This window comes from Pseudopipra pipra, chromosome 1, assembly GCF_036250125.1.
Source record: "Pseudopipra pipra isolate bDixPip1 chromosome 1, bDixPip1.hap1, whole genome shotgun sequence".
NCBI lineage: Eukaryota > Metazoa > Chordata > Aves > Passeriformes > Pipridae > Pseudopipra > Pseudopipra pipra.
Window position 1 is genome coordinate 89,125,033 of NC_087549.1, and position 23,741 is coordinate 89,148,773.

General features: G+C 39.3%; 2 protein-coding genes across 14 annotated transcripts in view; one reads left to right on the top strand and one right to left on the bottom strand.

Annotated features, from left to right (window-relative positions):
- Nucleotides 1-215: 215 nt before the first annotated feature.
- LOC135418722 (transmembrane protein 14C-like) lies at nt 216-3,816 on the top strand. Its single transcript, XM_064664291.1, has 4 exons — nt 216-401; nt 697-798; nt 2,694-2,778; nt 3,008-3,816. Exons 1-4 carry the CDS (start codon nt 326-328, stop codon nt 3,063-3,065), a joined length of 321 nt encoding a protein of 106 aa, XP_064520361.1. The 5' UTR covers nt 216-325; the 3' UTR covers nt 3,066-3,816.
- Nucleotides 3,817-7,462: 3,646 nt separating this feature from the next.
- MAK (male germ cell associated kinase) overlaps nt 7,463-23,741 on the bottom strand; it is a 29,870-nt gene continuing 13,591 nt past the window's right edge. For 5 of the 13 annotated variants that reach the window (XM_064664180.1, XM_064664199.1, XM_064664209.1 and 2 more), the window contains exons 8-16: nt 21,390-21,557; nt 19,145-19,465; nt 17,967-18,157; nt 17,323-17,453; nt 16,078-16,158; nt 15,278-15,409; nt 14,528-14,602; nt 10,426-10,554; nt 7,463-7,739 (exon numbers count right to left, since the gene is read on the bottom strand). In XM_064664180.1, coding sequence (XP_064520250.1) covers nt 7,585-7,739; nt 10,426-10,554; nt 14,528-14,602; nt 15,278-15,409; nt 16,078-16,158; nt 17,323-17,453; nt 17,967-18,157; nt 19,145-19,465; nt 21,390-21,557 — 1,383 coding nt within the window. In that variant the 3' untranslated portion in view covers nt 7,463-7,584. Of the gene's footprint in view, nt 7,740-10,425; nt 10,555-13,149; nt 13,941-14,527; nt 14,603-15,277; nt 15,410-16,077; nt 16,159-17,322; nt 17,454-17,966; nt 18,158-19,144; nt 19,466-21,389; nt 21,558-23,741 lie in introns of those variants that run through there. The other 8 variants (XR_010432627.1, XR_010432628.1, XM_064664237.1 and 5 more) reach the window with 8 other exon arrangements.

The window sequence follows — 23,741 nt, forward strand, 5'->3', positions numbered from 1 at the left end:
TGGCCGCAGCCGCCTTTCCCCATTCTCTGGCAGTCCGAAGTGATGTCAGCTGAGCCTGGGAAAAAGAGCGGCATGGATGGGTTTTTGCTTTATTTCTCACTTTCCTACCGCGTTATTAACTGGCAGTCAATTACGTAGAACCTCCCGAAGCCTGACCGGTGCGAGCGGCTCCTCCCCGGGCCTCGTCACGGCCGGCGGGCGGGACCTCCGGGGGAGGCGGTGCCGCGGCGGGGAGGGAGAGCGGGGAGGCGGGAGAGAGGGAGGGAGAGAGAGAGAGCGGCTCAAGGTCGGCGTGGCTCTGCCCGCGGCTCCGCTGTGCCCGCAAATGGAATACGACTGGCTGGGCTTCGGCTACGCGGCGCTGGTGGCGGCGGGCGGCGTCGTCGGCTACGCCAAGGCAGGTGGGTGCCGGGGCTGTCCCGGCCGGGCCCGCGGCAGCCGGAGTTGCGGGGCCGCTCAGCCGCAGGTCCCGGCCCGCTGCTGGCAGTGACCCCGCAAACCCCGCTGAGTCCTTGTTGCCACCGAAACGGTGCTTGCTGAGGCCTGCGAAGTGTCTTTAAAGACAACCCCAACCCAGTGCAGTGTCCTCTGTTTGGGTTGTTTTTGTGGATTTACGAATAACGGGAACCCGCGGGTGCCTTTCTTTGGTGTGCAGAGTGACTTTCACTGACTGCTTTATATTTATTTTTATTCAAGGCAGCGTCCCTTCACTAGCTGCTGGTCTTCTGTTTGGCGGCTTAGCGGGACTAGGTGCTTACCAGCAGTCCAAAGATCCAAAGAATGTGTGGCTTTCCCTCGGTAAGTTTGCTCAGCACCTGAGTACTGAGCGTTACTGGTAGCGGTGGGAACAGTAACCTTTTTTTTCTTCTAGCGTGTTTCATCTGACCTGTGCCCATTTATCTGTACAACTGTAAGCAGTGGCAGGACAGGACTTCCTGGCTCTGTTTGTGTACCAAGCACAGTACTTGGTTCTAAAACCTGGGCTGTCCTGTTTGAAGCCAGAGTTGGTGAGAAATACCTGTCTCCTCTGCCAGATTAGACACTGTGTTAACTAATGAAAACATGCATGGAAAATGTTCGGTTGTGAAGCAGCATTTTTAGCCTGTGGTCATGGAATAAGCACTATTTTTGCAATAGTGACAGCACTGTGACAAGTGGTATGCAGCCTTATGGAATCTTGGTTTGCACAAGCATGTCAGAAGAGCAGTATATATTTCAATGCATCATACACTGTGGAGGAAACAGTCTGAAGTATGTAAAAGAAAGGAGGCGATGATGCTTGCTTACAGTAGAATGTACAAGAAGCTGTGGGCATATCTTGCAGTTAGCTCTTCAGATGAAGGAGCAAATGACTGTGGAGAGTGTTATGAAGCACAGAACAGTTGAACCTCAGGGACTTCCAGTGCTGCATGACTGTAATGCCTGGTTAAACCTGGGAATTGATCTTGCCTTTGGGCACTAGGGTATTCTGATAACCTCTTGAGGTTCCCTCTAGTTCTGTAACTACTCCTCAGTGTTACTAGTGTTGTGATACTATAGCTTTACAGTGATTTAAGACTGTTTTAACCCAGTAGGACTAATGTGCCTAAAGGCTCTATGAAGCCACTGGTAGATACTGTAGAGGACCAAACTGCCTCATCAGTAAGGAATGACATGTAAAATGCAGGTCAATATGAAGCAAAATTTCCATTTGTGAACTGTCTCTGGCATGACATGGGAGTGGCTGTGCATGGCTGTGCATCTCTGGCACAAGTTTTTAGTCAGTGTCATGAAGAAGGATGAGCAGCTTCCATGTATCCTGATGTGATGCATGTAGTGCCTTCAAAAGCACCTGTTGAAAGTGGTGGTGTGTCACAGTCTAGTACAACTCTTCATTCCTCCTCAGCCCTGCTTCTGATGTGCAGCTGTGGCTCCTGCAGAGCTTTAGGTTGGTCACAGTACATCATGGGTAGAAATCCAGAAATGGAACCCTGACAGAGTGTCTGTAAAATACCATTTGCCCTGTCTGATGCAAACAAACTTGAGGCTTTGGAGAAAGGTATACAGCATCTCCACCTGCCTTTTTTCTTCAAAGAAACAATGTCCCTGTAAATTTTATATGCATATTGATGGGATTGCTTTTCCCGATTTAGAGATTAAATATTTTAGAGTAATGTTTGAGTAATCACTCGTTCAATTTGTTCCTTTAGATTTCTGTTTTCTAATTTGTATTTTCAAGTGGGGTTGTTTTCTTTCCAGTTGTAATATTTAGTGCCCCTTCTAGTTCAAAATGCCACAGAGAAATGGGGACTGTAATATTTGCCTCCCACATAGTGAACTCTGTCACCATCCCAGCTTTCTGGCAGTTTTGAGCCTGCCTGTGTTCAAGGAAATAATCATTCATCTGCAAATAAGGAGTAATTGAGGGAGAGTTAGCGATCCCTCCAGAGGACTGGAGGTTGTGAGCAATCAGATAGTGGTCTTGACCCTGACAAGACCTCGTTGCTTCTCCTGAGCAGTGGAACACACTTACCAGAGTTGCTGAGACGTTTGTAACAACAGCTTTACTGTTTAAGAAAATCCAGTGCATACGGAGGGAGGCATTCCTGCCTGTACACATAGGTCTGCGGTTGGCGCTGCACAGTGTCCAAGCGTGGCAGTGTTGCAGTGGTACTTCTGTGCCAAGTGGTTCTGACTGGGCTTCGTTTCAACAGTGGCGTCTGGAACCTTGTCTACTGTTATGGGAATGAGATTTTACAACACCAAAAAAGCAATGCCTGGGATAATTGCCGGTGCCAGGTAATCACCTCTCTTTTGCTCTTGTCTGTATTATCAAATGTGCATTTTATTTAATTTATTTGTGGATTAGATTGTTTTAAAAATGTTACATGGTAAGTTCTGTGAAAAAATGAAATCTTCTGGTGGAGTTCAGCTAGATGAAATCATGTCAGTATTTTCTTCCTTTTTGTTCTTTATGGGATTTTTGCCTTCACCTTCCTCTTTTTATAACAACTATTCTGTTTAACAGTTTATTGATGGTTGGACGGCTTGGACTGCAGATAATGGAAAAGCCTCTTAAGCCATAAATCTGCATCAAGTTACTTGAAGATATGTGATTGAGAAGCCTGAAGCTGCAACTGCTTAAATGTGCTGCACAAAAGTGGAAAAGACACTGCTACCTGTGCATTGTATTTTTCATATCCTAACACACATGCGTTGTGTTTTTAAAGGACTGACACAGAGAGGCCTTGTTATGTCTTCCCAAATGGTATCTGTCTTAACATTTTCTGCACCGTGAAGCAAGAAAATATGACTATAGCATTAGTTTAGCTTCTGGTCCTGCAGCTTACTGTAGGCAAAGACCTCTTGGCCCTTGTATGCAGACAGTTGCAGGATTGAAGCTTAAATGTACATCTTGGTTTGTCCTTCTAAAATCATGTGTACCTCTAAAACAAGGGAAGAGGAGTTGCCAGTCTGTCACTAGTAATTAAGATAATAAACGTGCTTATAACATTACATCTCCCTTTCCTTGCCAGTTTATCTGGTCACAATGTTTGTCAGTCAGGGACTGTGTTCTCCCAGCACTGTGTGTCAGAAGCTGGTCCCACAAAACATAATCATGGAACAGGCTGTTGAGGTTCTGCTGTAATGCAATGAATGCAGACCCGTTCCTTGCAATTACTTGTAAGCAAAAGTGCCCAGCTATATGTAATTCATTTCACTTTTACAGATTATTATTCATAAATCAAAAAGATGCTTTATTAGGCAATGCTGAATTGCAGGCATAGCTTTTATTAAAATGTTATTTTAAATAAACTAACAAATTATTATTACAAACCTTTGTGTTCTACACAACTTTTTTTGTCTTTAGTCATTCATCTGGATTGATAGTTTGGTGCCTTTCTTGCAGGGTGTCTGGATATATTTGCAAACATGAATTGTATACATAATTTCTATTCTCTGAATCTAGTTACTTGTAAATATAAAAATCTGAACTGGGGGGAGGTGTAGAGAACAAAAGCATACAGACCAAATATTCAGACAAGTATTGTATTAAAGGTTGTTTGGTTTTTGTTTTCCAAGGGAATCATCTATTTTAGATTTAGAAAATTCTGTATGAAAGTTTCTTTAAAGACTGAAGGGTTCATTTGATCAATCTTTGTCCTCAGTTGATTCCCTTGATGCCTGAAATTGTTCCAAATATAAACCTGCCATAGAGAAATAATCCTGGAAGCTACACATGGTTGGTAATGTATCCCTTTTCTGGTTTCATTTAACTTATATCCCTTTCTGCACAGATCCTGAGCTTTATTTCCTCAGCCTTTCTTTGGTGCCTGGTACTGAGAGAGATGGAAGCAGCAGGGTTGATTCATTAGATGGTGAGGCCCTGGAGTTGCTTAGAATTCTCTAAGTATCAGGCTAGTAACTTTGCAGGAGGGTCACATCCTGTAGTTTTCCTTTCCTTGTTCCTTGCTGCAGCAAAACAGGTCAGTGACCCTGTGCTGCCTGAGCAGGAGGTGCAGAGCTGGGCCAGTGGCCATAGCCATAGCCAGGCTCTGCCAGCAGTGCAGTTTGCCAGGCAACTCACAATGGTGAGGCAAGGCTGAGATCAAGCCAGGATGCCAGGTCAATGAGATTGGGTTCCAGATCCTCACAGACATGGCCAGGAATGGGTGCAGCTCCAGCCAGGGTCTCAGCAGCCTGTTCCCAGGCCAAACAACTTGGGTCAGAGCTGGCTTGAGCACAGGCAGTGAGATCTTGAGGGGGAACTGTACTCAGAGCATCTTCTTAAAACCCTTATTCATCATCCTGCAGAGTTCAGCTTCAGGTGTTCTCCTGTATTTACATTTCCCTCTTGCCTCCCTGCATAGAAACAGAAGATGGTTTGTTTATATGTCATCCTTTTAAGTGCCTAATCCCAGCCCATGGACTCACCATTGGTGGGCACGTGTCTCAGTGTCTTTGCTCTAACTTGAAAAAGTTAGTAAGCCATTGGCATTAGCATTTAAGACACTTCTCTTTAAACTACTTCATAGTTTTTTGCCTCTTCATATTGCTGTTGAATCAATTTTCTTCTGTAGAAGTAAGACGCACATATAAATGCATCTCCTGCAATAAAGTGAGAGCATCCATGATCCAGCAGTTTTCTAATTGTATAATGCTGGCCTCAAATCAGGTAACTTGCAAATTTGAGCTGCAGTTGTCTCTGATGGAATAAAGAAAATAGAAAACAGGGAATTGGACTTAAAAGCTTTTAAACTCTTAGACCAAAGTGTTAGGCTGCTGTTCTATGAGCTTTGGAAAGCAGTAGCTTGAACTGAGAACTGCTGGTAGAATGTGTTACCACTTTTCATGTTCAGGAGAAACAGCAGTAATACAGACAAAGGGACAAGAGAAAAGCTTTAGTCTTACATACTCTTTACCCCCTTGAAACTTTTTCAGCATACTAAATTTTTTAAGCATTAGATGGCATTTGTGCACTAACAATCTGATATGTGTCAATGAATCAGAATTAAAATGACTGTACAGAGCTCATTAGCCTTTTCTTGCTGTTTGCAAGAAGAATTTTTTAACACTGGTCATGCTTTGATTATGAACAAGTAAAGGCTGGTTTAGTTATGTCAAAGCCCTTTCAAGGTTCATTAGCATAGGGTAAGGGACAGCATGTTTCTTCTAGCCATATTTAGTGCCAGAAATAGTACCTGTTTATTTTTCTGCTCTAGGTGACTTATGGACATGTGAGCTATGGACGTGTGAGCTTTGGATGCATTACTAGTTAATTCCTTGACCAGGCTGTGTTTTTAACTAAGTCATTGGCATCTTGTACTAGAGACAAGTGATTATCTTGTTTTTTAATTATAAACCCATTGCTTTAATGTCTGTTACAAACAGTCTGAGGTTGTCCTTCATTGCCATGACAAGTTACATATATTCTACCAATAAATTAAGACACATTCAAATAGCATAGGAACATCTGTTAGTACTAATGGAATGACAAATATTTAATCCTAGACCAATGGCAATTGAATTAAACTCTCTAGTGCATTACTAACCATATATCCCTATCCCTGTATAGCTCTTACAGTATTAAAGTGGCATTTTCTTTAGGTGCAATTTTAATAACAAAATATTTGACTTTTTGGTAAAACTGTTTTAGATTAAATTGCTTTCCAGGAAATTAATGTAACCTATATATTATGAAAGATTGGGTCAACAACAGAAATTTAAATTTTAATATCCATTATAAAAGCCTACAAATACATTTCTTTTTTTACAATGCTTAAAGGAATCATTAACAGCTTTAAATCCTTAAAGAACATACTCTGTTTATACTTTAAAATGGCAAGTTTAATGTAACTATTAAGTCTAAAGCATCTATTCTAAATGCAATTGTTAACAGAAGTAGCCTAGTTCAACATCCTAAAAAAACAGTTTATTGTACATTGCAAAGTCCTTTGCACGATATTATTATAAAACTTACCATAAAAGCTGGGGAAAGTACTGAACGAGCATATAAACAGCGACACAACGAATTATTAAAGTTGCTGTGTGTTTTTAGGTACCTAAGTTGGCCTTTAAGATCTAAACCAGAAAACAATATTTTTAAAGAACAGCCCAATATGTAGCCCCTCATGTAGCTTATTCAACTTCTGTAGTTTAAGTTTGATCACCCAATAAAGATATAAAGAAGCAGGAGTTTATTGATAATTTATGCATTTTATTATTTTATGCATTTTATTGTTTTATTATTCACCCTTAAAATGACTGACAGACCACAGTGATTCAGGCTTCTTAAAAGGTCACTGTGACACTCCCTTGACAGGACAGAGGAAAATCTCTACAGGTCTTTGACCAAAAATGGCATTAAGTTAATTATAACAGCAGAATCTAATTGTTAGGCTTCACTTCACAGCTTGAGTCTAGCATTCAGTACTTGTTTAGCTATTTTCCAGTATTGCTATATCTTTCTACAGCCATGTATCAGCCAAGTTTTTAGAGTTTTCTTGTGTAGTATCTATAAGTGGATTGCTTATGTCTCACTACAAGGATTTAAGCTCTCATTGCTACGTGAATATTTGCAGCTTACAGACCCTGAGGAATTCTTAGTTACAAGTGAGTTCTGAAATCCTTGTAGGAGAGTTTGGTATTCCTCACAAAGCCGGAGCTGTGCTTCACTCTCATCTTCCTGCTGAGGAACCAGCCTAACACCTGGAAGCCTGGTGCTGCTCTGCTTCAGCCCTACTTCTAACTGCTTGTGTGCTTCAAGCATATCCCAACAGTGGATGTTGCACTGGATGAATAACCGTAAAAGTTGTGTTTAAGAGCACAGGGATAGGAGATCATCTATAGAAAAATGTCAAATGAAATCTACTTCTAATAGTTTTGGCAATATGCGTTATACAATACTTCATTACATCCTACTTTATAGCCAGTATTTTACATGGTATTATATGTGTACTATAACAGGTAATAGAACACAAGGTCTTTTTTTCTTCTTTACTATTGCATAGTCTTAAGAAAAGTTAGAGCAAATAGGCATTTCAGGTTTCCAAGTGCAGGAGAACCGAACACAGCGCACGTAGTATCTGTACAGGATGGTATTTTCTATCTGTTTCCTCCATATTTGGCTACCCAGTCTGTTCTTCCATGTACTCGCTGAATTGTCGGTGGGTAAGTTAAGATACTCATGTTTTTTGCTGGTGAATTGAAGGTAGGACCTGGTAATGGAGCACGAGCAGCTTTGGTTTTCCAGGAAAAATCTGAAAGGAACAAGAACTCAGAATTAATGATGACTAAAAAGATATTTTACTTCTTCACAGAGAAAAGAATGAGAGGTTAAAGATGACTTATGGTACTTAAGGGTGCCAATGTAGCAAGGTGCTTTGGTCTCCTACATGTCATAAAACATCCTGAGTTGGAAGAGACTCAAAAGGATCAAGTCCAACTCCTGACTCTACACAGGACACCTGCAAGAATCCCACTATATGCCTGAGAGCATGCTGTCTATGCTTGTTTTAAGATAAGGTGCATGTTTCCTATAGTTTGTGTGTTTAATCCTCACCTACTGGATACTTGTTTTGCAGCAATCCCTCAAGAAAACATTGAGACTGAAATTCAGTAGAAAAACTGATGCATAAACCTACAATTCTGTATCTCCTATTATAAAACTGCTACATAATGAGTGTGTTCTTTCTTCTATCTCAAATATTTATAAAAGCATGTAATTATAACACTGATAAACTTATTAAGACCCAAACAGTTTAGACTGAAGGACAACTTCTGGAGACCTTCTTGTTCCCTTTGAGATTTTATGCCTTTTATTTCCCTCCTGCTCAACTCAGAACTCCTGGTTTAACTCGTGACAAGTCCTCTTTGCTCCGTTTCCCATTTCTCCATTGATTTTAAAGGATCTATTCCAAGTCTGAAGGTTTTCTTATTCCTTAATATTGGTATCCACCTGATATCAAGCACTAGCAGTAGTGCATTACTGTATTCCTGGCCTTCCTACTCAGATTTCCCCTTTTTGCATTTCAGGTAGTTGGCAATTCCTCAAGCTTCATGTGACTAAAGTAACTGTGCTGCTGCAGGGGCTGATGTTTCTTCATGTTCATGACCAATTCTGCCATTTTCCCAATCCTTTAAAGTCAGTCATTTGGGACCTCTCTTATCCAGACTCCTGCTATACCTTAGCATTCCCAAAGTAGGTCCTACCCCTCCCATTCCTACATTTGTAGTTTAGTCTTCTTTTATTATGTATTAGTGATACTCTTAAAAAAAATTTCACATTTAAATTTAATGGTTCTTTGGTGCCTGTGTATCATTCTGTTTCTTACAGAAACAGTGGATTGAAGCCATTAAAGAACAGGTGAGGATCAAGGTATTTAAAAAGGAGGAACATCGAGGAACTGAAACTGGGGGTCAGGTCTCCACCTCTATGAAAACTAATACTGTTCCTTTTTATTGTAGGCTGGCATTCCCTACCTTTGGTCAGAAAGTATGATTCCAGCCTACAGTAGCTTGGCAATGAAGGCCACTTTTCCTGCGTCTTGGCATTTTCCATAGGGAAACCGATCCTTTATACTACATTAAATTATTTAAATCATGGCATTAAAAAACTTAACAAATTAAGAGAGAAATACAGTTGAGAGCATAACTTATTTCAGTTTGCATAATGCAAAGCAAAGGGTCACCAAAAATGTTAACGTTCAAATATTGACAGCTAGGAGATAAAACCTGCCATTTCCTTCATCCTTATCTCTCTTCCCATGCAAGTCTGTAAAGTTTAGGCTAAATATGAGGGGTTTAAAGCAATAGTATTCTTGTTCTTTTCCAGGACATGGAAGAGTGTCTTAATTGACCTCCATCTGCCAGCTTTTCTGACTTTTACTACACATTTTCCATTTCTAATTACAGATTAACAGTGAATTTATTTCCCTTTGGAACACCATATCTAATCCCTTCTCTTTCACACTATTCACAGCAGTCTAGAGATAGTTGCAGATTTTGTCATCCTATGAACTTCTTGATCCACACACTGTGACAAATCAAAACTCTCACAGCTGTGTTCCAGCAGTGAGTTGATAAGATAATGAACTGCAGCTCCAGCCTTCCCTGGTGGGCTTTGGATGCACTCAGGCACAGAATACATATACATCTAAGCATATTTTATATATGCATGCCATCTCCTTCCTTCCTTCCCTCTCTGCCTCTCAGAAGTTACTTGCAAATTCCTAAGGAGAACAGGTAACTCAAAAGAGCACATCAGCAAAAAGACATTATTTAAGCAGGAGCATATGAGATTGGTGTGCCATAAGCCCTTTGGTTAAACAATTCACCAATTTCAGGGCCTTGCTGTTTCCTCTGAAGTAACTAGAGAAGCATGCTGCTGGGTTTGGACAAGAGCTCTAAATCTTCACTCACAAACCAGTTTCCCCTGCATCCTGAGCACTTCTGTTCATCTTCTCTGAATTAGGAACATACAAAGAAAGTGCTCAGAATGTCATCCATACTGTAGAGGATCCAAGGTAACAGTTACATTTAGAACAGACTTCACGTTGTTTTTACCAGATGAATGGAGTCCAGTCTACATGACCATTTACTACAGAGTTGTGGAGTTACATGTTTTTACAATTCTGCTTGGTCCATCACCACTAATGAGCCATAGTTTAGCAAATGGTCCAAACTTTCTAGAATTATAAAAGGTTTGCACCTTTTGTAATTATTTTCTTTTTTACCTAATAAATATTAGTAGCAATAGTTTCTCTAGCTAGCAGGACTGCCTCTATACGCCTACATTCAGTTCACTTATGTTAAGAACAATTTATGCCCTACAGTTTTAATTATAGAACTTGAGGAATACCTTACTAAGGGCTGATCTCTTTGGAAGCATGGAAAATTAACTTTTCTCTTTGTCTTGGTTATGTATGGTAAAAGGATATTTCTTACCTGATACAGGTGCACCAAGAGGTGCTAGCTGTATCCGTTGTCCAGCTGAGCCAACTTCTTTTTTATGGAAGGACGAGGTGTATATTCCCGATGGGTTGTAAGCAGCACTACTTACAAAGCCAGGATTTCCTGTTGACATTACAGAATTTTAGAATTTTCAGTGGCATTCAGAAAACCTGGCCTACTTTTTATAGTCACTTCAAAATATATTTGCAGTACCCCAAGAGTACTCCCTAGTGCTCATCTCTTGAAAAAAAGTATATATTAATTCTTTGTTTTGTATCTTTACAGCACTTAGCAGACTTGCAAGCTAGAGATCAGCAGGAAAAAAACAACAGAGAAGGGTGAACATAGAAAGGTTTACACCAAGTTTTAGAGAAAGATAGATAGGATCTTACCTTTTGCTTACATCTACTTGCTTTACCAGAAGCTGGTTTAAGCTATTTGAAAACTAGCACTCAGCCCTACTCTTATGCTCAACATGTTTGGCCTTGTCATGGTTTGAGATCCCCCAAAAAAATCTAATTCCCTAGTCCAAGCCCCCTCCCCCATCTCAACCTAGTATAAGATGTGTTTTTCCAGACAAAACACGAGACTCAGAATGAGGGAAAGGGAATATATTACAATGACTCTACAAATAAATATTATAATACATTATACACACGATCACAACTATCTCTACCATGACATAAGTATTTACAATGGATCAGATCTCTTCTCCCCTCCAAATAAAAGTCCAGGAGGGAAGAAGGAAAGATCCCTTCTTCAGAGCAGCAATGTCCCTAAGGCAGCAGGTCTCTCTGTCTCTATGCAGCTGCCGTAACTGGATTGTTGTAGCTGGATCTCTTCTCAATACACACAAGGGGGTCTCCAAGCCCCTTGGCCCGTCGTCTCCAAACGAGGATCTTTCAAGACACAAGGGGGTCTCCTTTAACCCCTCTTGGCTCTCCTTCGACTCCAAGCGAAGGTCTCACCTGTGGACTGCCAGCAGGGACAAAACTCGCTTCACCACAGGCATATCACGAAGTGCAGGGACATCTTCATGAAAGTCCCTTCCTCAGGGGGGTTCACCCGAGTCAGAACATCTTGGGCAGCATTCAGTTGAAAGCCTTTGCCTCAAGAGTTCTACCAGAGCTCCTGTGCTCTGTCTCAGGCTCCCAGGCTTGTCAGCAGCAGCGAGGGGGGCCAAGGTCAACCCCCCCCGCATTCCTTCTCCGTCCCAGTCCAGCTTCAGGACGTCTTTGAGCTTCTCAGCTCCTCTCTCTCTGGTGCTGCAGCACTCCAAGGCTCCTCTCCTTAATAGGAGTCCAACTCCCTCCTTTCTCGGAGGTCTCAGAGGGGTATGGGGTCTTATTCTAGTTCTTACCCCAGCTTTCTCTCTCCCTGCTGCTCTCTCGGCTCTCTCTCTCTTCATTAGACATCTCTGTGTTTGCTTGCCTGGCTGCAAGCCACCTCTGCTGCGTTCTTATCTTTTTGGCTCTCTGCCATCGCTTCTGGACGCTGCTTCTGCCGCTGCTGTCTCTGCTCACTCACAGTGGAGAAAACTTTTTTAGCTCTCAACTGCAGGCACCTAGCCCAGCTTCATGCTGTTCCAGGTCCCTGCAGCCCCCCAGGGGGCTACTGCCCTCTGCTCCTCGTGGCCTCAGAACATGGCTACCACTTCTACAACACCAAAGTACAACTCACCTTCTCTTCCGTTTGCTTGTGGTTTGTTTACATTTCGCAGAAGCGCCCATTGGACAAAACTTCAAAACTTCCAGGGGTCACCAGCCCCTGGGGTTTTACCACTTTCTTAGCTTCACGGGGAAAACCTGGTTCAAACCACTACAGGCCTAAATCTAAAAGAACTGAAACCCAACTTCTCTTGTGGGAAGTGGTGCACCACTTGAAGTTGACTGCCAGTTCCATAGATAAAAGGCCTACTATAAAGATCAGACCCAACTACCCTCTTTCTTTAACCCTGGTTATAATATTATGCCTAGTTTTGGTTCAGATCTTTCTTTAAAGCAGTACTCCCATGGGAAGGTTGACATAACCATCCTCATTTGGAAGCTGAGAAGCATTGTGCATGTACACACAAAATTAGTACTGAAATTAATGTTCAGTGGCAGAAGGATCTGTTACAATACTTAGATTCCCTGGTCCAAGAAAATTTCATACCTTCATCATATCTGTCATCACTTGGGACAGTGTAAAGACTGTGCTGGCACAATGTCCAGAGAGAAATGCTTTTCTCTAGTGGTATGGTTCTGTGTTCAGTAGTATTGTGAAATACAAGGCCATACACAGTAGTTTGTTTTAACCTTTATTAAATGTGTGCATATTCATCATAGTTTCAGTGGTAGTTGCACTAAACATGCAGTATCTGCTTTGACAGTTTTTGTCTCCTAAATTGCTAGCCTTTGTGCAATCCCATAAAGTTCCTCTTCACACAAACACTCTCAGTCCTCTCTGATTATGTCAGAGCTCAGAGCAGTGGATCTATAAGCTGCAAAAGTGGTCATCTACAACCTAAAAAAGGTATCCTCAGCTAATTACAGCTGCATTGGGTTGTTGCAAACCTCCCTGTTCAGGAGCACTAACAAAAAGCGTTCAGCTAACTCAGTTTTGCCAGTCTCCTCAAACTGTCACTTCACAGCTCTGCAAATAGTTGGGTCTCCATGTAGCTTTCCTCTGTCCACTTGATGCCAGTTTCCACAGTAAAGAATGACACATCAATACAGCTGGTGAAAAATAAAACTTTAATGAAGTATTCCAATAAAATTTAACTTTCTTGTAGAGTCTAAGTTGTTCTTCCTTTTCAGGAATTTGCCTGAAAACCAAAACAACACAGTTTTAGTGGTTCATTCACCTGCTTGTGGATATATACACACACATTCTCTTATTCCCCAGTTCCTAGCTATTGGGAGTAGTTCAGATCTGAGAACTCAATAACATTCCTTAAAATTCTGAGGTCTGAAAATAAGAACATGACAGGCCTCAATTAATACAACCTCAAAAAGACTACTTCTATCTGCTTCTTTGCTACAGCTCGGCAAAGCTGCATAGCTGTCAAAAATTGTTCAACCATTTTTTTTGGTTCTCCTTACCTCTCAATGTCCAATGTCCTTTATGAATTCTTCTGCAGGAAGTGAAAAAGCGCAGCCAGGATGAACAGTCTGGGTGAAACAGAGAGGTCTGCAGGGGTGATCTTTTGTTGGATGAGAACAAGGGAAGCAGAAAAAAAAGTTCAATATAAAATAACAGAATAGCTACAAATTTAAAAACATCCTATTTAAAAGCACAGTTCCTTACCTCTGACTACTGCCATAGAGAGGAAAGGGTTCTTGCTAGAGAAGTAATCATCCATCAGGCACCCAGGAGGTCTGGCAACTGGTTTATAGGCAAGCACTCATTGCCATGATGTCCACAAGGGTGGCCAAGGCCATACCCCCATCTCAAACAACACACACCTGATTCTTCGTAAAGGATAAGGTCGTTGAATTGTTTGAGGTAGGTAGTGAGTTCAAAAAACCCTACGAGTAGTTGCAATGAGATGTGTCACATGGGCAGTACACACCCGAGGGGACAGGAACAGGGGGAGAGGTAAAACATTACAGCATTTGCAATGCTTATGGCCAACAGTGTATTTAGACATAAACTAGGCTGCCTGGAATCCTGAGTTTCCACCTTCTTACACTAAGGTAACTCCACCAAAATCTGTTCAACCACAGCACTGTAAAATCAGTGTAAGAATCAGGTAGAGAATCCAAATGCAGGAAATGGTTCAAGTCCCAAGTCCTGTCATGAACAAGCAGTCCTTCAGGAGAGATGCATGTGCTGCTTAAGGATCACTTCTTCACCATTATCCAGCAACAGGGCAGTGACCTGCTGTGGATTATAATTAGGATAATAAAATACTCTCTGCCTTTTAAGACACAGTAAATGCCAAGAATCCAGAAGTCACAATGAAGAGAGCAAGGTTTGACAAAACAGAGTACAACTGCAAATGGAAGTATATGATCATCAGGAACATGCATTATAAACATAATTGTTTTACAAGAAACTGTAAAACATAAATAAGAAACATACAAAGAACTAGGTTACAATTGCTATAAATTACCTTTTGGATCTTCTAATTTTTCATTAAACCTTTCTTTGCATGATAGCTTTTCAATAGGTATAATTAAGTTCTCATCTGTAGGTAAGGAAAACGAAAGGAAGAAAAAGATGCAAAGACAGAACTTTAGAAAAAGGATAAGAAGAACCTGTTTAGGTGATGTAAAAGAACAGAGGGGAAAAAAGCAAGCAAGAATAAAACTTTGTTTAACTAGCCTTAGTCTTCACTAATAGTGTACTTCACAAAACATACTCCCAAAAATAACTTCCCTGAAAGTTCCCGAAAATAAGAGGAGTTTTCCTGCAGCACAGTATTTAGGACAAGGCTAGTAAACAGATAAAAGACATATTTAGAATATTAGGCAGCACTTTTATTACATGAGCACACCACTCACCATTTTGTTTTCGCAGGTGACACTGCTGTTTGCTAATGTTCCATAGCACACTGAGCAGGCAGTAATAAGGTCAAACTATTTGCTTAAATACAGTACCTATGGTCTAAGAGGATTATGGACAAAATTTATCTTGACAAAACTTTATAAAGAATGGCTGGTCTATACCTTCTTAATGTTCTGAAAGCAAAATACATAGTTTTACATATGAAAAAGTTGTTATGAGTCATTTGTTAAAACAAGAGGAAAAAAAAGCTTAGAAGCTAAGCTTGACCACAGAATTTAAAGCAGATGGTCTTAACTACATTAATTAAATAAAGTATGATGAGATATAATGTGATCATCTTCAATTGCACTTTTACCTGTAGTATTTCTCCTGAAAGTCAATCCTCCTCCAGTATGTGCCAGCGATTTAGAAAACAACTGGTTGTTCCAGGTTCCTTGGATTCCTTCTCTATTGACTGCTGCTAAAGAGACACTCTTTGGGTTTACACCTTAGAAAACAAATGATAAATAATGTTATAAATATCAATTTTCAAACATTATGCAAACCATGAAAAATGCACATTTTTAGAACAGTGAACCAACACTGAATTATTTGTGCTATAATGTGAACACCATTAATGTAAATTAACAGTGTCCATTGATTAGGTTAGATTTTTAAGCTAAGCCATGAAAACTAGTGACACTGATTTAAGAAAAATTCTCTTCATGCTTTCAAGAGAACTTTTAACAATCTTTTTAGTACAGTTACTTGGTTTCTATAAAACCATAATCGCATTATTGATATTTCTGTCTATCAAAAAATTAACACAAATTAAAAATACCTATCAAAAACTAGGGTTCTCAAGACTGAAAATAAACTATTTCTTTAAGGGTTAAGTTAAAAAGTAGGACAAAGAGGTTCTTGTTACTTCGCATGTTAGGAGCATTACAAGACTTAAGGGGATTACACCGCCTGAAAGCAGCTCCCAGATCTGCTGGTTACAGAACTAAAGTAATATGTATAAATAACAAATATGCTCCTTGGAGCTATTATTCCCTTAAATCTTGAAATTAATTATTTTTTACATCTATGCCTTTCTAACTGAAAACCAGAGAGACACTAGAATCATGCTTAAAAGAAGATAAGAAATATAGATGAACCTTCCATTTGTGTTACCTTTAGATAGGGAAGGTCCTCGCCCTTTATATTTTTCTTTTTCTTTTCTTTTGGACTTAAACTCTTGAGCCTTTGGGCATCCTATTTAACATTCAGGAAGTGATTTCATATTCAGAAGTCATCACTGCCCTAATGAATTCCTGACAAATTAATGATACGTTGTAACAAAACAACTTGCCTGACAATGAAGAATTCCTTTGTGAGCCACCTAAATTCTCACATGTGGATTACAGCAGAAGTCATGATATGCTTACTGGAATTGTACAAAGCATCATGGTAACAAATAAATGACACTAAGTGACACCAAGAAAATAATTTGATTATAGTATATATTTAGAATACTTATTGAAGGAAACATTCTCTTTGCTTTCCCCTCCTTTCCGTTCTCATTTCTAGCAATTACATAATTTCATGTTATTTTCCTGATAAAAGCACCCAGATTTAGACTAAGTTATCTATTTTTAAAGATACCCGGGGAGGGGAAGTGAATGTGTGAATTCCTACCAGTGCCAGTGGCTGATATTTCTAAACACTTCCTACAAAGAAGGCTAACTGTGTAAAGACCTCCAACCTCCTGACACTGCAAAACTGATAAATATGCATTATATATGTATAAAATCATAGAATTGTTTGAGTTGGAAGGGACCTTAAAGATTTTCTAATTCCCACACCGCTGCCATGGGCAGAGACACCTCTCACTAGATCAGGTTGCTCAGAGCCCCATCCAACCTGGCCTTGAACACTGCCAGATATGGGGCACCCACAACTTCTCTTGGCAACCTGTTCCAGTGCCTCACCACCCTCATAGTAAAGAATTTCTTCTATATATCTAATTTAAATTTCTCCTCTTTCAGTTTGAACCCATTACTCTTTGTCCTATCACTATGGTTCCTGATGAAGAGAATATATGTAGTTTCTTCAGTCCTCAGACACACTTGCTTATAGGTCAATCAGGATATAGTCCTAGTAGTCCCAGAGACGTTGGATTTATATTACTGAGGATTTTTTATGTTACTGGTCATAAGAGGTCCTGTGAACTTTTATGGTGTACAAGCCACGTTTACATAGCCATGAACTTCTGCATCAATTGTGATATGTTCTGGGAAAGGCATTTAGTCTAAAGCTTGAAAATTTAGCCTGGTTATGAACAGTAAAATTATCCAATGAGAAATCCAAAGTTTAAATGTACTGTATGTAGATTGTGCCCACCTTGTATTTTCTATATGTATTGACTTTTAACCTTACCAGGTAGATATCTTGATTGTCTTAGATAGTACTGTTTTGCTGATGTATTTGATCTTCCAGAATCATTTCTCATCAGAACCTTATTTTCTGCTCCTGGCTGGATATAGCATGAAGGCTTTGGTTCTGGCACACTGAAAAAATCAAAATTTTCAAACAATGTGACCAACACCTCCATCTCAGAATACCACAAGCTGACCTTAGCCTGAAGAATAGGGTGCTCTTCAGTTATCCCACTTTCATCAGCAGAGTCTATTTCCAAAAAGTAACACCCAAATCTAATACCTCATGAGCATTTGACCTGGTATTGGAAGAAATGAGTGTATCCAACAGTACAGAATAAGAGCAAATGGGGAGCACAGTATCACTTAACTGACGAAGGAAATTATGTTAGTATGTCTGATTTTAGTAAGACAGACATTTTCTTAATAACACAAGAAACACCTAAACCATGTAGTGCCTGAAAGCAAATTTGATACTGCTAGCACCAAATCAACACCACACCCAAAGCTGGTCTGCTCATACAGCTTTTGGCATTCTTGCGGAATTTGGGTGACTTGAATTTTCGCAGACTTGTCTTAATCAATCTATAAATCTACTGGACTGTTTGCTAAAAGAAAATACGATTTCATAATTGTAGGACCTACCTAAAAATAAATTCCTTGTTTTTCTTTTCTTTTAACAATGCAATGCTAGGCTTCTTTGAACATGACATTCCAAGTTCAGGGTCATCCAAGTCATCCCAGCTATCCATAGCCTTTACCAAAGTCTGACCCCATCGTCTTCTGCAGCTTTTAGGACCTAGCGCAACATTCAGAGGGCCACTAGCTGCTTGTTTCTATTTTAAATAAAAAAAAACAAACAACCTTTAATTCCATTCTAAAATTTTATATTTTGTATCTAGTTTACTTTCTGAATACTGGTTAAAGACTTTGAGGGAATTTTTCTCGTTACGTTGTGCCTGTTTTGGTCATAGTCTCAGAATGACTTTAAGTACAAACCATAACAATAATGCCAGCATGTATTTTGAGTATAGTTCTTTTGGACTCTCATCCTTAAATTGCCCAAGTCTACCTAAAGTAGTGAGGTTAACATTCTATTTGCAGATCCAGTTCTGTGTTCAGCCTCTACTGCCGGTATCTTGTTGAACTTGTGCTCTAAACAGTGGTAGATGAATCTTCGAGAAATAGAATACAATGGTGCAGAACACTGCTGTGGCCCCAAAGTAAGTACAGCAAATAAAAGAAGCTTGTCAGGCCTTTCTTTAACATTCTCTTCTGATGAAATGACTAAATTTAAAAACTATCCTTTCATCTGACTCCCATTTGCTTTCCAGTATTTTCTGAATACCTTTTACTTTTAACATGGTTTATACTGCAGTTCAGTGAGTACAACCCAAAAGCAAAATGAAGATTACAAACCAAAGTTTACTATTCATTTTACAAAAAAATATTAATTGTTAAATTCTTGTAAGGTTAGGAATTGGATAAACCTTCTTGGGTATTTTCCTGCATGAGGCAAGAGAAGTTCTCCCTTTCCACTTCTCTATTATTTCTCAAAGGTCAATAAGACATAGCTGTTATAACTACATTACTGCATAAGCATGTCAGTAAGGCCTATTATAAATGAATACACATTGTTGTTACAAGCAATCTTTTCTTCTGACTGGCTGCCAAATTTTAGGAAGCGACCTGGCATATCCTCTATTAGTCCCTAGTTATCTATTTGTATTTCCTCTAATAAAATGTAGGACAAGTGATCACCTGGTTGAATATACTAAGAACTTTTAATAAAACCATCTAAGTGGTTATTAAAGACAACTTACAGGTGATGAATTTTTGTTGATAATTGGAAAAAATGGTTGTGCCTGTGGCTGCTGCTGTTTTGGTACTTGCTGGTTAGCTGTATTCTGAGGCAACTGAATTTGCTGGAGAGGCTGGTGGTTAACCTTTGGCAGGGGCTGTGGCTCTGTTTTGTCAGGTAAATCAGGTGAAGACAGAGGTTCTGGCTTGGATATAGCTTCCAGTTTAGGAAAAGCTGGCTTTGGCTCTGTTGGCTGAACCGGTTTAATAGGAGTCTGCTTCTCCAGATACTGTGGAGGAGGTCCTAAAATTTGGCCAACTTGAAAGTAAGGATACTTCAAAGCCTGGAGAAGAAGATATAACATACTAATTTTACTTCAAAAAGTTGATTTTGGTAACTTCAGCAAGGATCTAAGCAGGTTTCTGAAACATTTAAGCAAGCAAATCCTGCACAGATGCAGGATGGATGCATAATGAGATCATATGTAAACAGTGTGTATTGATAACTGGCAGTTCTGTGTTTCAAAGTCTTCCCATCATAACTTAGTAAGACGGATCCAATTGTGCATGTTACAGCAGTCATGTCCTTTCTTTCCCTCTTTTACTGCTAGGTTTTGTGGAGTCTGTGCTTTGTGGTGTGTTTTACATTCAACACCATTCTAAATTCATGCAGTAACAAATCTCAGTTTTAAAACAAGTAGTCTCCACTACCTTTACCACATGCTTTATTACATGTTTCCACTGCTGAGTATGTTTTGGCAACTCAAGGAACAGTCTGGGGTTTTTTAATTAAAAAAATCAAACCAAACAAAAAAACCCCAACAAAAACAAACAGAAGCAAAAAACCCCACATAAGAAAACCGCTCAAACAAAACAAATCCCCACAAGCAACCCCTCAAAAAAAAAACCCAACAAAAAGCAAACAAACAAACAAAAATACCCACAAAACAAAACAAACAAAACCAAGAAAGAAACAGAAGTGAGATGATTGCCATGTATGGGTTTTACAATTACAGAATGTTAATGAGCAAAGTTTCTCCCTCATTTTTCTTATCACCAGCTTTTGTTTTGCTTTAAAATACATTTGCTGTGCTTGCTGTGTCTTCATGGTGTTCATTAGGAAACTACAATATCTGTCTTAAGGCAGATGTTTATTTCATCCTTTTACTCTGACCTTTTCATGTCCACCACTGGATGCAGAGCATGGACACACTTTAGTAGCACACCTCCTTCTATGTCAAAACAGCACATTCTGCTACTCCTTCTGGGTAGGATCCTACTCTTTGTTAGTTCTCAAAGAGGTGTTTTGCCTCAGCTGCACTCAAGAATTGCTGCCTTTTTACACATTACCATGTATATGCATTAAACTCTTTGTTTTGACTGTGGATTACACAACTGCTGCAGCTGCTTCCTTGATAACTCACTTGTGTAAAAGCTGGTTATTTGCTTTTATAAGGCACCATACAGTGTTTTGTGTAGAGTACTGGACTACAGATAGATCTCAGTGGCTGTACAATAGTTATGCTTTATAAAGTGGATAGAAATGGTTGCTGTATTTAGTACCATCTATTTAACCACTTCTGAATCACTTACATTACATCCAACTTGCAATGTCTTTTCTTTCCCAATTTCCTCTATACTTCCTTCCTATACTTCTAAATAGGATTGCATTAAGTATGGATTTAAAAAAAATAAATCCACAGAATGTAACCATCTTTGGTACTTGAAATATGTTTTCTTCAAATCAACTTGGAGAAAAACTGTGACCTTTGTGATCTATTGGTATGTTCTTCACAAAGTTCTTTCCTTATCACTTAGTACAATTTACATTCCACCTCCAAGTAAAAATAATCCTTAGCTCTTCCATACTGTATTCCATCTGCAGCTTCACAGAAAGCAAAGCGTAATTTTCAATAACACCCTTTGCACAGATGGGGGAGGAAAACAAAGGTAACAGAAGTGACTTATAGAACACAACTGAGGAAACCTGTGGTTCAGCTTTTTCTCTATCCTGTATGGAGAGAGTTTTAAAATATGCCAATACAGAAGACAACACTGCAGAAATAACTGAAGAGTTTATGATGTCTGCTGAGCCAGGTTTAGAACTTTTTCTCCTCACCACTCAATCTCATTCCCACCCAAGTGTTCAAAGTGAGGAGATGTTTCTGTGGCCATCAGTAGTATGAGAACCAAATGCTTTCTGTATCTACAATTTTTTAGCAATGCAAGAAAATTCAGCCTTATACTTAATTATTCATGTGCTCAGACCTGACTTGCTGTAGGCCTCTTCTTTGGATTCCAGTTTAGCATGTCACTCATAAGCTGTATTGCTTCATTGCTTGCATTTGGGATGAGAGTTTTTAGGCTTATAGGGACACATTGTGGGAAACGGAAATTCATGGCAGAAGCAAGGTGGTATCCTTCTGGCCAGTCACTCTGTTTTAAAGGAAAGAAAAATTAATACTAAAAAAGAACAAAGACTATGTATCTTTGAAGTATTACATCAAAATGAATGCAGCTTGAGTCATGCTTGGTTTGCATGGCTCCTTGCTAAGTAGCCAGAAACAGGCATTCCTATTGTCCATTACAATTATTACAACACTAGCGAATGCAACATCAGCTTCCAGTTTCTGGCAATCCTTCTCAAGGTCTCCTGTAGGTAAAGGTGGAACCATTGTTATGAATACCACACTTGGAAACATTCTACCTGAAGGACAAGAGAGTGCATCATCCATAGATACCAAGAAGTACTACTTCTTTCTTCCCTCTAGAACAGCTTTTTTATACATTAGAAGATGTATTTCTTCTCCTTTTCTTCCAGTACTCCTTTGTATAGGCTAGAGAAACCCAAACAATTCCTGGGTCTAGGCTTGTAAAGTTTTATTTCTTCTCTAGACTCTGATCTTTCTCTCTTGAAAAGGGAAACTTTAAACTGGATGTAATATAGCAAGTGAAACAGAAAGATTAGTTCATATGTCCATAAGCAATATTCCTTTCTCTACACACTGCTACGGTATTTGTCTTTATTGCAACAAAATATTGTTGACATAAAATACACTATATATCTCCTATGGCCTCTTCTACAGATGTGTTAGCTGGATAGTTATCCACAGATATTTATGTAACTGATTATTCCTGCCTAAGTACAGCACTCAACACATTACTGAAGAAATTTCTTTAAAGCTACATCTCTAGTTTTATTTTAAAAACCCTCTAAATTCTAATCTTATTTTCTAACATTCTCAATCCTTCTCAGCCTATCTACCAACTTAAGAAGTAAAATCTATTCCACCCCAAGGACTTCAATTCAATTTCAAAAATTTAATCAGATGCAGAACCACTCATGAGTTCTATTCAATCTATCTTTCATTTTGAATGAGAACCAGTGAAGTTTACTCTCTGAAGAAGGCCTTCAAAACAGGTATGCACTTGTACAGTTTGTATATATATATGCTGATGAAAATGTGAGGAACAGCATCAGAAGCCTTCCTGAAGACAATGTAGGATATTAGTGCTTTTCCTCTATCCACCAAGCCTATTACTCTGCTAGAGGGCAAATTGGATTGATTTGATAGAATTTAGTCTTAAGATACCATGTTAGCTATTACTCATCTTTTTATGTACAACAGTATTAGCTCTGTTAGCACAGCCCATGGTGACTGAAGAACTCAAATATAATTATAAACCACATCTGGTTAAAATAAGTCTCAAGACTTCAAGTGACTTCCTATTCCACCTCAGAGAGTAGTTTGTTCATTTAAATTAATGGAGAAAGCTTCTTTCCTCCTCCACTGCACTGTCCTCCTTTATTGGATTTGGTGACATTCTGTCTTCTAGAAGTAGTGATAAAGGAACAGTTTACAATGAAGTACCAAGGGCTGAATGTTGAACTGGTGAAGTATAGGGATTGGGTGAAAACAGTATAAGAGCAAAAATGAAAAATATATTTTTATTAAAAAAAAATAAATTTAGAAGTGCACCATCACTGCCAGTACTTGAATGGTGCAATTTATTTATAAAATAAATAAAGCATTGTAATTTATAAAATAAAACAAAATAGTTGCCTGTCACTATTTAAAACACCCAAATTCACAGAAGTCATTAGTATGGTATCATGGGCTTAAACACAGGAATGCAAACTGGAAGGAACTATTGTGCATAATTTCTGTAATTCCTTATTGTGGGATAATGGAATTAATCAAAATTTGTGTCTGAAAAAAATACTATTTGTAAAACTATCTGCAAAATCACACTATTAAAATAACTACTTCTGTTTTTCAGAATGCAGAACAGTACTTCACTTGAAACAAATGCATTATTTGTTGTGATAATTCCTATAATAATCTTTAAGTACTCCTCTTACACAGTGATCTCTCTGAAGAATGCCTTTTGCATTGTGGTAAGGAGAGAAAATTCCCAAGTCTGCCCAGCAGATGACAGGGGTGCAAAGGAACTAATTACAGCTTCCTGATCCCAGAGGGCTGACTTACGCTGTCTCTAACCCCTAGGGTCTTTATTGGAGGCTACAGTTTTCTCTGAAATACTCAGCTGGTAATGCTCCCTGCTTTCCCAAGCAATAAGCTTCCTAGTCAGGGAATGACACTCTAAACAGTCATAATT